Below are 12,521 nucleotides of genomic sequence, written 5' to 3' on the forward strand. Positions count from 1 at the left end.
ATTTGATCCCCTCATCCAGGTCATTGATAAAGACAATGAACAGGGCTGGACCCAGCAGCTGGACCACGAGAGCAAATGGACTCAAGTTGTGCCAGGGGATGTTTAGATTGGATATTAGGAAAAACGTCTTCACTGAAAGGGTGGTGAAGTATTGAAACAGGCTGCCCAGGGCAGTGGTAGACCCTTCATCCCTGGAGTTGTTAAAAAAAAAAAATTGCAGATGTGACACTTTGGGACATGGTTTAGGAAGCATGGTGGTGTGGATGATTGTAGAGGTCTTTTCCAACCTTAACAATTCTATAGTGCCTTTATAATGTCCATTCGGACAACAGTTTGGAGACAGAAAGTCATAGCTCAAGGGAAAACAGGCCCTGTTCCTGAAAGTCATTACTGTTCTCCATATTTTGTTGGGACATTTGCCTGTTTTTCATTTAGCGGAACTAAAAATTGCCAGTGAAATCAAAAATAAAAAATAATTAAAAAAGAACAAAATAACTAAAAAACCACCAACCCAACAACAAGAAGAAGAAACTCCAAACCCTGAAACGAATCAATAGAAAGAGGTAATACTCATACTTGGATGACTGAACAAGAGTGGAATATTTGCAAAGGCTGAGATGCATGTTGTTCTTTACCGAAATGTTCTGATTTTATTTGTTCTACTCGGGACACGTTACCAGGATGGGAAGAGGAGGAGGACAGGGAGGAAAGAAAGAGGAACACTATTTGATGGTATAAATATGTGCGGCAGCAATGCCAACCACGAAAAGGGGCCTCTCATCATGGAAAAAACGAGACTTCTTCCTGCTTGTTTCAAACAAAAATGCCTTCAGTACAGGATGACAGCCTCGCCCCGGCCCAGCGCCTGCCCCGAGGTGTCTGTGGACCCACAGTGACTCTCCGTGGATGTCTGGAGCTACTACAAACAAGGCTTTGCTTGATTTTGAAGGAGGGGGAAGGCAGAGGGCAGCTAGGAGGGGATTGAGGGGCTGGGCTGGAGACGCCTGAGCTGCTCCTCCCCGCACACCAAAGCACTCGAGCCCGGGAGCATGCAGGAGCCCTGCTGATTCCAGCCACTCCAAAGCCTCTTTTTTTTTTCCTGACATTTCGGAGGCTCTTTGGAGGAAATTTGGATGACTTCCTTCTCCAGGTAGGCAGAGTTTCCCTCTCCTTGCCCAGTGGTCCTGCTGCTATTTATTGACAGTTCTCCATCTGGAAAGACAAGAGCCAGGCTCTGGAATGCCGCTGCTGCTGCTGCCAGCTCTCCTGAAAGCTAACAGTTTCAGGCACATCGTGTTTAGATGGTACCCGATATAAGGGAATACCTATTTTTCCATTGCTTTTGGCTTATGGCTATTTTCGGGCATTTTTCCTAGAGTTAATTCCAGGTACGAGTAGTGGGAGCCACAGACTCTCATCTGCCAGGGCGAGAGGTCTAGAAAATCCCTTGGGAGGAACCTGTTGAACCAAATTCTTCTCTGGGGCAACTGAGTTGGGCTCACCGGCCACGCTGGAGGGGTGGCAGCAGGAGCAGCTCGATGCTGCGCTGTGGCTGTGCAGCAGAGCAGCTGACACGGTTCCTCTTTGATTTTCGGGATTTCGGAAGGTATGGGTTAGACCGACCTGTGATTTTTGTCTCCTGTCTGTCTGGGGTTCACCAGCATCAGCTTCTCCGTTTCAGGGGAGGGCAATGCCTGCGAGCTGGCAGAGCCGCCTGCTGGGCTCAGCTATTGCATTGGTGACCAGGATCCGTGGGGGCTGCAAGCGAGGATTTCTGCTGCCGGAGCCCAGGTCCAGGGGCTGCAACGTGCCCAGGGGAGGCAGGCACGGTCCTCTGGATCAGCCAGCTTGCCTGTGGCCTGTGCTTCCCTGGGATGGAGAAGGGCTGGGCTCCCTGGAGCTGTCAGGACACCCTGCCCCTGCCCAGGGACTCCAGCTGCAAGGCGTTTGGGTAGCGCCCATGACAGACACTGGAATTCCCACTCATGAAGTGTGCAAACCATAGGCCTGGAAGCAGGGAAGTGGAGGCACGTTTGTAAGAGTTTTTGTAGCAAACGAGGCACTGTTTTTTTTTCCTTGGTTTATGTTTATTAGCAAATATTTGAGTGGAGTAAAATGCTGCTTGTATAAGTGATGGCAGGGCCAGGAAAAAAGTTGGGACTGAGTCCATGTCAGAGCAACAACAGTGTGGTTTCAAACTTTATTCTGCCCCTCTACTCTCCTCTCACGAGACCTCACCTGGAGTCCTGCATTCAGTTCTGGATTCCTCAGCACAAGAAGGACATGGATCTGTTAGAGCCAGACCAGAGGAGGTCACAGAGGCGATCAGTGGACTGGAGCACCTCCCATACAAGGAGAGGCTGAGAGAGTTAGGGTTGTTCAGCCTGGAGAAGAGAAGGCTCCAGGGAGACCTTGTAGCAGCCTTCCAGTACATAAAGGGAGCTACAGGAAAGCTGGGGAGGGGCTCTTGATCAGGGAGTGCAGGGATAGGACCAGGGGCAATGGTTTGAAGTGGAAAGAGGGGAGATTTAGATGAAATATTAGGAAGAAATGTTTTCCTGTGAGGGTGGGGAGGCACTGGCCCAGGTTGCTCAGAGAGGTTGTGGCTGCCCCGTCCCTGGAGGTGTTCAAGGCCAGGTTGGATAGGGCTTTGAGGTGTCCCTGTCCATGGCAGGGGATTGAAACTGGATGATCTTTGATGTCCCTTCCAACCCAAACCATTTTATGATTCTATGATATGACATGCCCAGCATAATTCTCCTTTCTTCAGAGTAATGCAATTTTTGTGGCCTTAAATAAGTTCCTTGCAGACAGAGATAGCTTAGAGAGCAGAGCAGCTGAATTTTTGTAAATTTTGGAACAATTTTGGGGATCGATCAGCAGGCAAGAGCAATGGACCAAAGCCAATTGTATGATGCTTAACAAGGCTAAGTGCCAGGTCCTGCACTTCAGCCACAACAACCTCATGCAGCACTGCAGGCTTGGGAAAGAGTAGTTGGAAAGCTGCCTGACAGAAAAGGACCTGGGGTTGTTGGTCAACAGTGCCTTAATATAAGCCAGCAGTGTGCCCAGGTGACCAAGAAGGCCAAGAACGTCCTGGGTTGTATCAGAAATGGTGTGACCAGAAGGACCAGGGAAGTCATCATCCCCCTTACTCAGCATTGGTGAGGCCACACCTTGAATCCTGTTTGGGCCCATCACTGCAAGAAAGGTGTTGGGGTGCTGGAGCATGTCCAAAGAAGGGGAACAGAGCTGGGGAAGGGGGTGGAGCACATGGATTATGGAGAGCGGCTGAGGGACCTGGGGCTGTTTAGTCTGGAGAATAAGAGGCTGAGGGGAGACCTTATTGGCCTCCACAGCTCCCTGAAAGAAGATTGTAGCAAGGCAACCCTTGGTCTCCTCTCCCAAGTAACAAGTGATAGGATGAGAGGAAATGGCCTCAAATTGCACCAGGAAAGGTTTAGGTTGGATACTAGGAAAAATTTCTTCACTGAAAGAGTGGTAGAGCATTGGCCCGGGCTCCCCAGGGAAGTGGTGGAGTTCCCATCCCTGGAGGAGTTAAAAAAACATGTAGATGTGGCACTTTGGGGCATGGTTTGGTAGGCATGGTGGTTTTGGGCTGAGGGTTGCACTGGATGATCTTTGGGGTCTTTTCCAACATTAATGATTTTATGATTCTAATTTGCTCAGCAAGACCAGGTGTTGTATGGAGGGAGAAATACACACTGCACTAGGAGGAACTTCAGAAATATCAGTGTGTGGGATAAGAGAGACCATGGCTCTGCCTGATGTGAGATGACCTTTCCAGTGCGTTAACCTCTGATCTATCTGATAATCAGATATGAGTGTACAAATAAGCTGGATATAATTTGCGTATTTGAAAGTGCTATTTCAAGTCGTTTGTTTGCCATAGTATTATATTTGGTTCAATTGTGGAAAGAGGTACTAACAAGCAGAGAACTTGGGCCCTTCTGCAAGAGCACAAATTTTGCAGGGCTCTGCATAGATAGCTCCATGTACTTTTGCAGTTATGTGGGTAACAGCCAGGTCGTCTGGGATCTGAGTGTGTGAGCAGCAGACAAAACCGTGCATTTTTCTGCTGAGCACCTGAGGCATCAAGTAGGAGTATAGACCCTACTTCAGAGAGGATGGTGGAAGGCAGTGCCCTCAAAAACGATTCAGAGGACCCAAAACTACTGCACAGGATTCCCTGATGCTTTTTCCCTTCGTGCATCTCAAGGGAAAAGAGATGCATCTCTCAGTAAAACAAATACGAGAGAAGAAATTTTCAAGAGAAATTGTTGTAAGGCCCTGTGCCTACTACATCATGGTCCTGCTCTTGCAGAAAGAGAAAGGTCAAGACAGAACATGATGGGCAGACCCAAATATTCAAACGTAATGAGTCAGCCCTCAAATTGTTCTTTACATTAGTTTTCTGGACTGTCAGTACTCAAATTCTCTCTTCAACATCCAGAAAACACGTTCATCTGAAATACACAATTTTGCTGGTGAAATCTGGGATTTCCATTTGAGCATTTTGCAGCAGGAAATAGGGCTTTAAGGAAAATATCAAATGTTATGAGATTTGTGAGAGAATCACAATAGCTGATAGTGCTCTGAGGATGATAAAATAGACACCATTGCCCACCCCAGCCCTGGCGACCTCTTAGCTGGGGCAAGAGGCCTTCCCACTATGTGTGCATTCACAGTTCATGACCAGGTGGCATGCTGGCATAGCAGAAGGCTGGTGAGGCTCAAGGCACAGAGTGCTAGTGGCAGAGTGAGATAAAGGAGGCTATGTGCAACAGGACCACAATGAAGTTGGGTCTGTCTAGTGTTTTCAGCTGTCGCTTTTCTTGCCTTGCCTTTCTGCCTGTGTAGACATGAAGGTGATGGTGCCTTGATGATCCAGTCTAAAGCCCCAAGGGCTGCTAGCGTGAGAAGTCCTGTGCTAGAGCTGGCCCTGGTTGTCCATGAGGTTTAACTGCTCCTCGCAGCTCTGCCTGGAGAGCAGCAATTCTGCACAGTGCCTTTCCCACCCATGCACATATGGCAGGAAGGAGGGAGAGAGGGAGGTGGTTAAACTTGGGATGTGATCTGTGAGTCAGACACTTGGCCAGATCCTCTAGTGCTCTCAGCCACTCCAAAAGCTGATGTCTCCAGCTTCCTAAGGCGTCACAAAAGACTGGCTCTAAAATGGTGCTGTCTGAAGGCATAAAGCTGTTGTGTCCTACGAGAGATCAGGATCTCCTGCAGCTCTGCGTTTTGAAGGGCAAACAAGATGAGGGGAAAAAAGCTCGTTAAAAGGCTCAAGAGAGGAAGTCTTGATCTTAACTAAAATACCCCCTTAGTATTTTATCTTTACGATGCCTCTTCTGTTCTCTGCAGCACAATAAAAACGGAGCCACGATTCCCTATACAGGGCTTTCATTAGGCCACAGTGAAGTCTCTTTGCAAACAGACTGTGCAGCTTCTCTGAGCCAGAGGAAGGAGGAAGAGCCCATGAACTGCTTTGTAGGAACATTTGAGTGCTGAGCCAGAGGTGTGTGAGAAGCCTTTGATGTCAGAGAGCTTTGCTTAGCCACATCTGTGAAGCACCCCAAGCTGGTGTTCCTAAAGCTTTTGGATCTCTGTAGAACCTGACCCTTTCTCCCAGATCTCCAAAGAGCGTGAGGGTTTCTCCTTCCCCTATCTAAAATCCGGCCTGAGCACTGGCTTTCACAGGCTTGTTGGCAAAAGCACAAGCCTTAGTAAGAGGAAGGCTGTCACTGTGTAAGGACATCAGCAGCACTGATACAAACCAACTTTTCCAGCACACATCAGTTTACAGAACCCTGTAGTACACTGCAGCTTACAGTGTAAGCTGGAATGGGTTGTGTCCCACCAGGGTGTAGCTAGTCATCATGTGGTTAAAGGTTTATAGAGAGATGCAGGGGAAGTTGAGCTGCCAGTATTCTTCAGGTAATGCTATTTCCCATGCAACTAAGGCAGTAGCTCAGATGCATTACTGTGTTGCCCTCCCTCGGCACTACCAATGCAACCAAAATGCACTCTCGGTGTCCATTCAAGCCTTGGACTCTTCCAAGAGCTACCCAAAAGGAAGAAGCTCTCTTTCTGGACTGGATTCAGGCCTTCTTTCCCTAAGAGAGATCACACATGCCCCTTTTTGTGTTCTGTTGTGTTGACCGCCGAACAGAAAATTTTCTCTGCACACTTGGTCTGTGTGCCATTAAAGACCATGCTGGTTAGTGTTTGTCCTCTGGATGTAAAGGTGAGCATCAGCTCTTCCTCTGTGTTCTTGGCTGTTGGTAAGCGTCACTTGGGCTGGCTGCAAACATTCTATCCTTTCAAAGCCTGGGTTCTTCTGAACACTTGCATATACATACCTAAGAACTTTTCAGACTAGATCTCTAACTCATCTGCTGCTTACGTTATCATAACCCTTCACAAAATGCACTCGTGTGTGCACTGGCTCAGTGATGGGCTGAATTCTAAAGGTGTGCATTTCTTCAGGGGCTTATTTATTCATCCCTTCACTCCATGTGTTGTGCAGGCTACAAAGCAGCGCTGTTAAGCAAGGGATTTTGAACCTTTTCATCATACATAGGCATCACCACACCCAAATGGCAAGTTGGAGATGGAAAGAAGCTGCTACATGCCCTCACTGGTGGTCTGGCCAAGCAGGGAAAGAGAGGAGGATGCTTACAGCTGCATGGATCAGGGGTAATGGAATCAATGTGATCATGGGGCAGTAAAGACACACACATGGAGAGAAACCCTGAAATCAGAAGATTATGATGCACTGTCGACAACTCCACCATGTGATCCCTCCCTTTGGAAGGACAGAGAAGCTAAAGCGCTTTTCAATCATTCACCCATAATCAAACGAACAAAATATTTTAAATGCTTAGCTTTCGAGTCAATATAAAAATCTACATTAGTGGCCCAGTGATGTATCATGGTGACGGAGAGGTTGTGTTTTTCACTCACAGAGTTCACAAGGAGCACTGGCTGCCTTTGTATCTTCTCAGCAGACCTAGGAGGTTGCATATTGTGCTTAACATGTAACTTGTGTTTTCCCCCAGGCATCTAAATATCCAGAGGAACTGCTGAGATGTTCCGAGAAGCCTTTTTTTCCACTCTCCTTTGTGTGGTTCTAGTTCCTCTCCATGCTCAGCTTGATGTGGATCCTGGAGAAGTCAGTCCTACCTCCTGTGCAGGTATTAACCAGAAAGTGCGGGTGTCTCTCTCCTTTGTAGACAGCAATTTCACTGAAAGCAATGGCCATGCTTAGCTGTAAACCCTGCTGGCAAGGAACTGACAGTGGTGCATTACACTTCTCCTGTCCCTTTGCATTCCTGGGCAGTGCCCTGGGGAAGCGATCTGTCTGCAGGGGACACTGTCCTCCACGAAAACTCCCATTTCTGGGTTTGTTTTGGACTGCAGTGAGGCAGAAACAGAGGACCTGGGTTCTGCCAGTGGTGGCTGATGCAGTAACAAATAGCAGGGAGTGTCCAGAGCTCAGCTCTGTATCTGACATCAGTGAACAGTCCACTTTTAATGTGATGATTTCAACTCCTTCCAGTTGCAATGCAGAGGAGGTGATTGATGTGTCCAGCCTGACTTTTACAAAAAATGGCAAGATTTTCAGGATTGATTCGGTACTGAACAGATCTTAGGATTTTGAAGTCCTGAGCATGGGACAGTTGTCTGCCCCAAGCACAGATGTTACTGCTAGAGCTAGGTAGGACTTGTGCTTTTTCTGGTATCACACTTCGGTGTGGTCTTTTTCAAAATGTTTTAAATCAGAGGGCAACCAGTAGCCTAGCAAGGCATTCATTTAGTGCAGGAGAGCAAAAGTTATACCCTTGCTCTTCTTCATTCAAAGCTGGCACTTGGTCCTCAGTTTCCTCGTTTCCTTCAACCCAGATGGATATAACTCCTGGTTACTAAGAGCTGCAACACCTTCACAGGAAGTTTCACCTTGAGCCTCAGGCGGTGGCTTGCTTTCATCACAACTCTATGTTCTAGCCTCTGGGTGCTGTCTATGTATGCTTCTTGGTCCAGGTTTCTGGGGAACAGTGAAGGGGATGCAGTGGTGCATGAAAGGCTCTGACATGGTCTGAATAATTATCTCCATGCAGAAAAGAGGAACTGCCCCATCAATGTATACTTTATCATCGACACCTCGGAGAGTGTTGCTCTGCAGACTGTACCTATCCAGAGCCTCGTGGATCAAATAAAGCAGTTCATCCCTCGGTTCATCAATAAACTGGAGAATGAGCTCTACCAGAACCAAGTCTACATCACCTGGCAGTTTGGTGGACTTCATTACTCAGATGTGGTGGAAATTTACAGTCCTTTAACAAGCAGCAAAGACATATACCTCCCTAGGCTGTTTGCGATTAACTACCTCGGCCGGGGTACCTTCACGGACTGCGCTATCTCCAACATGACAGAGCAGATTCAGACCCAAATGGCCTCAGGTGTGAACTTCGCAATAGTCATCACTGATGGCCATGTCACTGGCAGCCCCTGCGGGGGGATGAAGATGCAGGCTGAGAAGGCGCGAGACATGGGGATCAAGCTCTTCGCAGTGGCCCCCAGCGAGAATGTCTATGAGCAGGGCCTGCGGGAGATCGCCAACCTGCCGCACGAGCTCTACCGCAACAACTACGCCATCACACAGAAAGACACCCTGGAGATCGATGAGAACACCATCGATAGGATAATTCAAGCTATGGTATGGAGTGCTGCCTGAGGTGCAAAGAGTATAACGGGGCAGAACAGAAGAAGCAGCACATGGATTGGGGGGGATGCTTTCTGAGCAGCCCCACAGTGGGTTCTGGCAAGACTCTGGAGAGCTTCTCTTCCTTTCCTATGTCCTTTCAGCACTTTTGGGCCAAACAGAGTCTTGGGCATCTCTAATTTCTCTGATTAGGTGCTTAACCAGGACTTCTTGGTTTGTGCTTCTTTTCTCTGGCATGTCTGGACAGGCTGCCACCCTAGTCCTATCTCTTGCTGAAGGCCAGACATGTACCTCAGCCTGCTCCCCGTCCAGGGATGCATGGGAGAGTATGCAACACTGAGACTGTGCTGACCATCAGCATGGTCTTTGAGACCCCACCTGTGAGGCACTTTTAATCAGAGATTCTGCTATGAACATCTTTAAATCCATGAGACCTTTATTACCTCCTCTCCCTTACCATCACATGTATCTTCAAGAGTGCAGTGCTGTTTTTCATTTGGGGCTGACCACCTCAACTGATTCTGTTCATTCTGTTTTCTCCTTTCCAGAAACACGAAGCCTACGGAGAGGTGAGTGAGCAGCATCTTTATGCCATTGCCACACAACACATGTTTAAGTTGCTTCACTTTGAGAAGACCAGCTCATACGTCTAAGTAGCAGGCCAGAACTAGCAGTGAGGTGGTCTCTGCCCACCTGTAGATCAGTGCAGGGCCTGGGGGTCAGTCCCATCATCCAGTGTTAAAAATGGCTTTTCACTCTCTGCTTCCCCCTCACCTGCAATGAATTCTATTGAGGAGATTTAGTTCATCACTTTGGAGCCGCATTTTGAAGGTGCTGCACAAGTTGATGCTCCTGCCCTGCTGGTGTCACGTGGACGGGATTTGGCACACATAGGGAGGGGTGTGCAAAGTGATGCTCCAGAGGGCATGCACATCTCCTGACAGCCCCAGAAGTGCAAGACCACACCACTTTGTCTGATGCTTAGTTGTCTTGTTCTTTGGGTTTGGGACCAGAGCCAAGCCATAATGAGTGCCTGTGGCAACTTTCTGCTTTTGATTTACGGGCAGCATTTTTCTGCATGCTTGCTGCTGCCTCAACTCTAACCCAGCTGGAGCCACAGCAGGTCACGGGGAGAGGTGTGTGGAGGTTCATGGTGCACAGCCAAGCTTCGAGTGTGTGCTGGCTCAGCACATGAAGCAGCCGGCACCCTGCAGCACTGTGGTTACACCTCTGGATTTAATTTGTTGTGTTTCAGTGCTACAAGATGAGCTGCCTGGAGATTGCAGGTCCACCTGGTCCCAAAGGTTATCGAGGGCAGAAGGTAAGTCACCCTAATTGTTGGGAAGGGAATAATACCAGTGCCTGGCACTGGAGGATACCCTAGATTCCACCTCAGCTGCAGCAGCCTTCACAGGTGTAGCATCCAGGTGGAAAATAACTCCCCAGCATCCGTCTTGGCTGTGGAACACTCCTGTGCAGCAGGGAATGGAGCACACAGCCAGCACCGGTGTCTCCGCATGTCCGTGCTGAGACTGGTGCATTGACAGCAGTGCAGTGGCATCCAAGCATTTGCCATGCTAGCCAGAGTGCTACTGGAATGAGACGACAGTTGTCTCCAGTTCTCCCAGCCTCAGGAGCAGAGCTCTCACATATTCAGGGTGTCCCTCTCTCCTGCCCCCATACAGTCTTTCCCTGGCTAGTCCTGCTCTGCCAGCATGCTGCCCCAAGCGCTGTAGGAGCAGCCACAGTGAACTTGAGGCTCCAAGCAATTGCCATTTTCTCACGTTCAGCCCCAAAAGTGGACTTATGTTGTTTTTTTTTTTAATTTCCTTAGGGTGCAAAGGGAAACATGGGTGAACCAGGCTCCCCTGGGTTTAAGGGTCGGCAGGTGAGTTGTGGAAAGCCCTCTGCTGCCATATCCATAAGTGATATCCTTGCATTAGCTGGGGATACATTTCTGCTGTTCAAGCTAACTCAGCGTGTGTTTTTCCCTTAAGGGTGACCCAGGTATTGAAGGTCCAATTGGGTACCCTGGTCCCAAGGTAAGAATCCCATAGCAGATAACTGATCTCCCTGCATTCAGTGATTTTTGGTGAAGCAGGGGCAATTCTGCCTCTCCCTCTCCCCTGCCTGTTTCCCACTCAAGATCCCTGGTGCTCTGCTGCCTTTGCTCCTGCTGATCCCCAGGCATTAACACAGCATTTTTCTTCTTTTCTTTTTGTCTAGGGTCTACCAGGGCTTAAAGGAGAGAAGGTGAGAAAGAAGAGACCAAATGGCATGTCTGGGCACTAGAGGGGTGGAAGGGCACCTTTCTCTTGCAATGAAGGAGAGTTTATGTAATGGGGGAGGATAACAACCTATGGGATTGTTCAGCCTAGAGCAGAGAAAGCTCCAAGGAGACTGTATAAAGGCCTTCCAGTAGTGAAAGGGGGCCTACAGAAAAGCTGGGGAGGGGCTTTTGATCAAGGACTGTGGTGACAGGGCAAGGGTAATGGTTTTTATCTGAGAAAGGGAGATTTAGGTTAGATATTAGGAAGAATTTTTTTTTACTGTGAGGGTGATGAGGCACTTGCACATGTTGCCCAGAAAAGTCGTGTCTGCCCCATCCCTGGAGATGTTCAAGGTCAAGAGTCTTTGAGCACCCTGATCCAGTGGGAGGTGTCCCTGCCCATGGCAGGGAGGATGGAACTAGATGATCTTTATGGTCCCTTCCAACCCAAACCATAGTTTTATGACTATTAATATGTAATTGTGGGCTTGGGGAGGGATTTCCAGGGGCTTCCCAAAGCCTTTCTCCTCCTTGAGGCATTGCTCAAAGTCTTGTGAAGTGGTGATGTTTTTAGGGTATAAATGTGTGGGAGAGGCAAACTGGCTGACTCCTGTCTCTTCTTTCCTCAGGGCGAGATTGGATCTGATGGGCGGAGGGTAAGAAAGGATATTTTCTAATGTGCATGTTGTTCTGGCTACCAACCCTTGAATATGTGTTAACAGATCACTGATCCCTCGTTTTCTCCCCTTGATCCAGGGTGCCCCTGGTTTGGCAGGCAGGAATGGCACCGACGGACAGAAGGTAACACCACTTGGGAGCACCCTGTAGCGTGGCTGCTGCTGTTTCATATCTTTACCCACTCTTCTGTCCACAGGTTTTGTTTCTCCCAACCTGTATGCTAGATTTTTGTTATGGCTGGGGTTTCTATGAACTTATTTATTATTATTCTGCATGTTCTGTAGAAATATATGACCTAGCTGGAGGTGAATTAATGCAGGTCACAGAAGTGACCATGCACAGAATGCTCTCCCTTTGTCCAGCAAGCTCTCTGCAGCAAATGGATGTGTAACCTGGGTTGTGCTCGTGATGCAGAAGGTGGTACAGCCGGATCACCTGGGTATATGTGCCTCATCTTGAGTGTTAGTGACCTCTACAGGACACATACGCAGAAAGTTTTGCTGATATTTGGGTTTCAGAGGGGTTTGTCACAGAATCTGAAAATTCATCTCTAAGCTACTGCTTATTCTTAATATCAAAGCCCTAAATCCAGGTTCAAGTACCTTGTAGCAAAATCCCTGAAATCCTCTGATGCCTCTATGGTCAGTGTAGAGGACCACAACCTCCCTTAGATCTGCATGCCACGCGGATAACCACAGCTAGACAGCCTAATTTGAGATGGTTTCAGCTGGCTTTGTCTTCTGTTCAGCACATATTTCTCTTGTACCCAGACAAGTACATCTCTGAGATAATACCAATTCTTCTTTCCACTCATAAAATGCCTGC

At 48.3% G+C, this 12,521-nt stretch overlaps 1 protein-coding gene across 2 annotated transcripts in view; it reads left to right on the plus strand.

Annotated features, from left to right (window-relative positions):
• Positions 1-901: 901 nt before the first annotated feature.
• COL6A2 (collagen type VI alpha 2 chain) overlaps positions 902-12,521 on the plus strand; it is a 30,068-nt gene continuing 18,448 nt past the window's right edge. Inside the window, exons 1-10 of one of the 2 annotated variants that reach the window (XM_054069630.1) lie at positions 902-1,150; positions 7,086-7,220; positions 8,145-8,743; positions 9,298-9,318; positions 10,005-10,070; positions 10,584-10,637; positions 10,747-10,791; positions 10,976-11,002; positions 11,648-11,674; positions 11,775-11,819. In XM_054069630.1, coding sequence (XP_053925605.1) covers positions 7,115-7,220; positions 8,145-8,743; positions 9,298-9,318; positions 10,005-10,070; positions 10,584-10,637; positions 10,747-10,791; positions 10,976-11,002; positions 11,648-11,674; positions 11,775-11,819 — 990 coding nt within the window. In that variant the 5' untranslated portion in view covers positions 902-1,150; positions 7,086-7,114. The remainder of the gene's footprint in view (positions 1,151-7,085; positions 7,221-8,144; positions 8,744-9,297; positions 9,319-10,004; positions 10,071-10,583; positions 10,638-10,746; positions 10,792-10,975; positions 11,003-11,647; positions 11,675-11,774; positions 11,820-12,521) is intronic. The other variant, XM_054069629.1, reaches the window with a different exon arrangement.

This window comes from Cuculus canorus, chromosome 6 (assembly GCF_017976375.1).
Source record: "Cuculus canorus isolate bCucCan1 chromosome 6, bCucCan1.pri, whole genome shotgun sequence".
NCBI classification, from domain to species: Eukaryota; Metazoa; Chordata; class Aves; order Cuculiformes; family Cuculidae; genus Cuculus; species Cuculus canorus.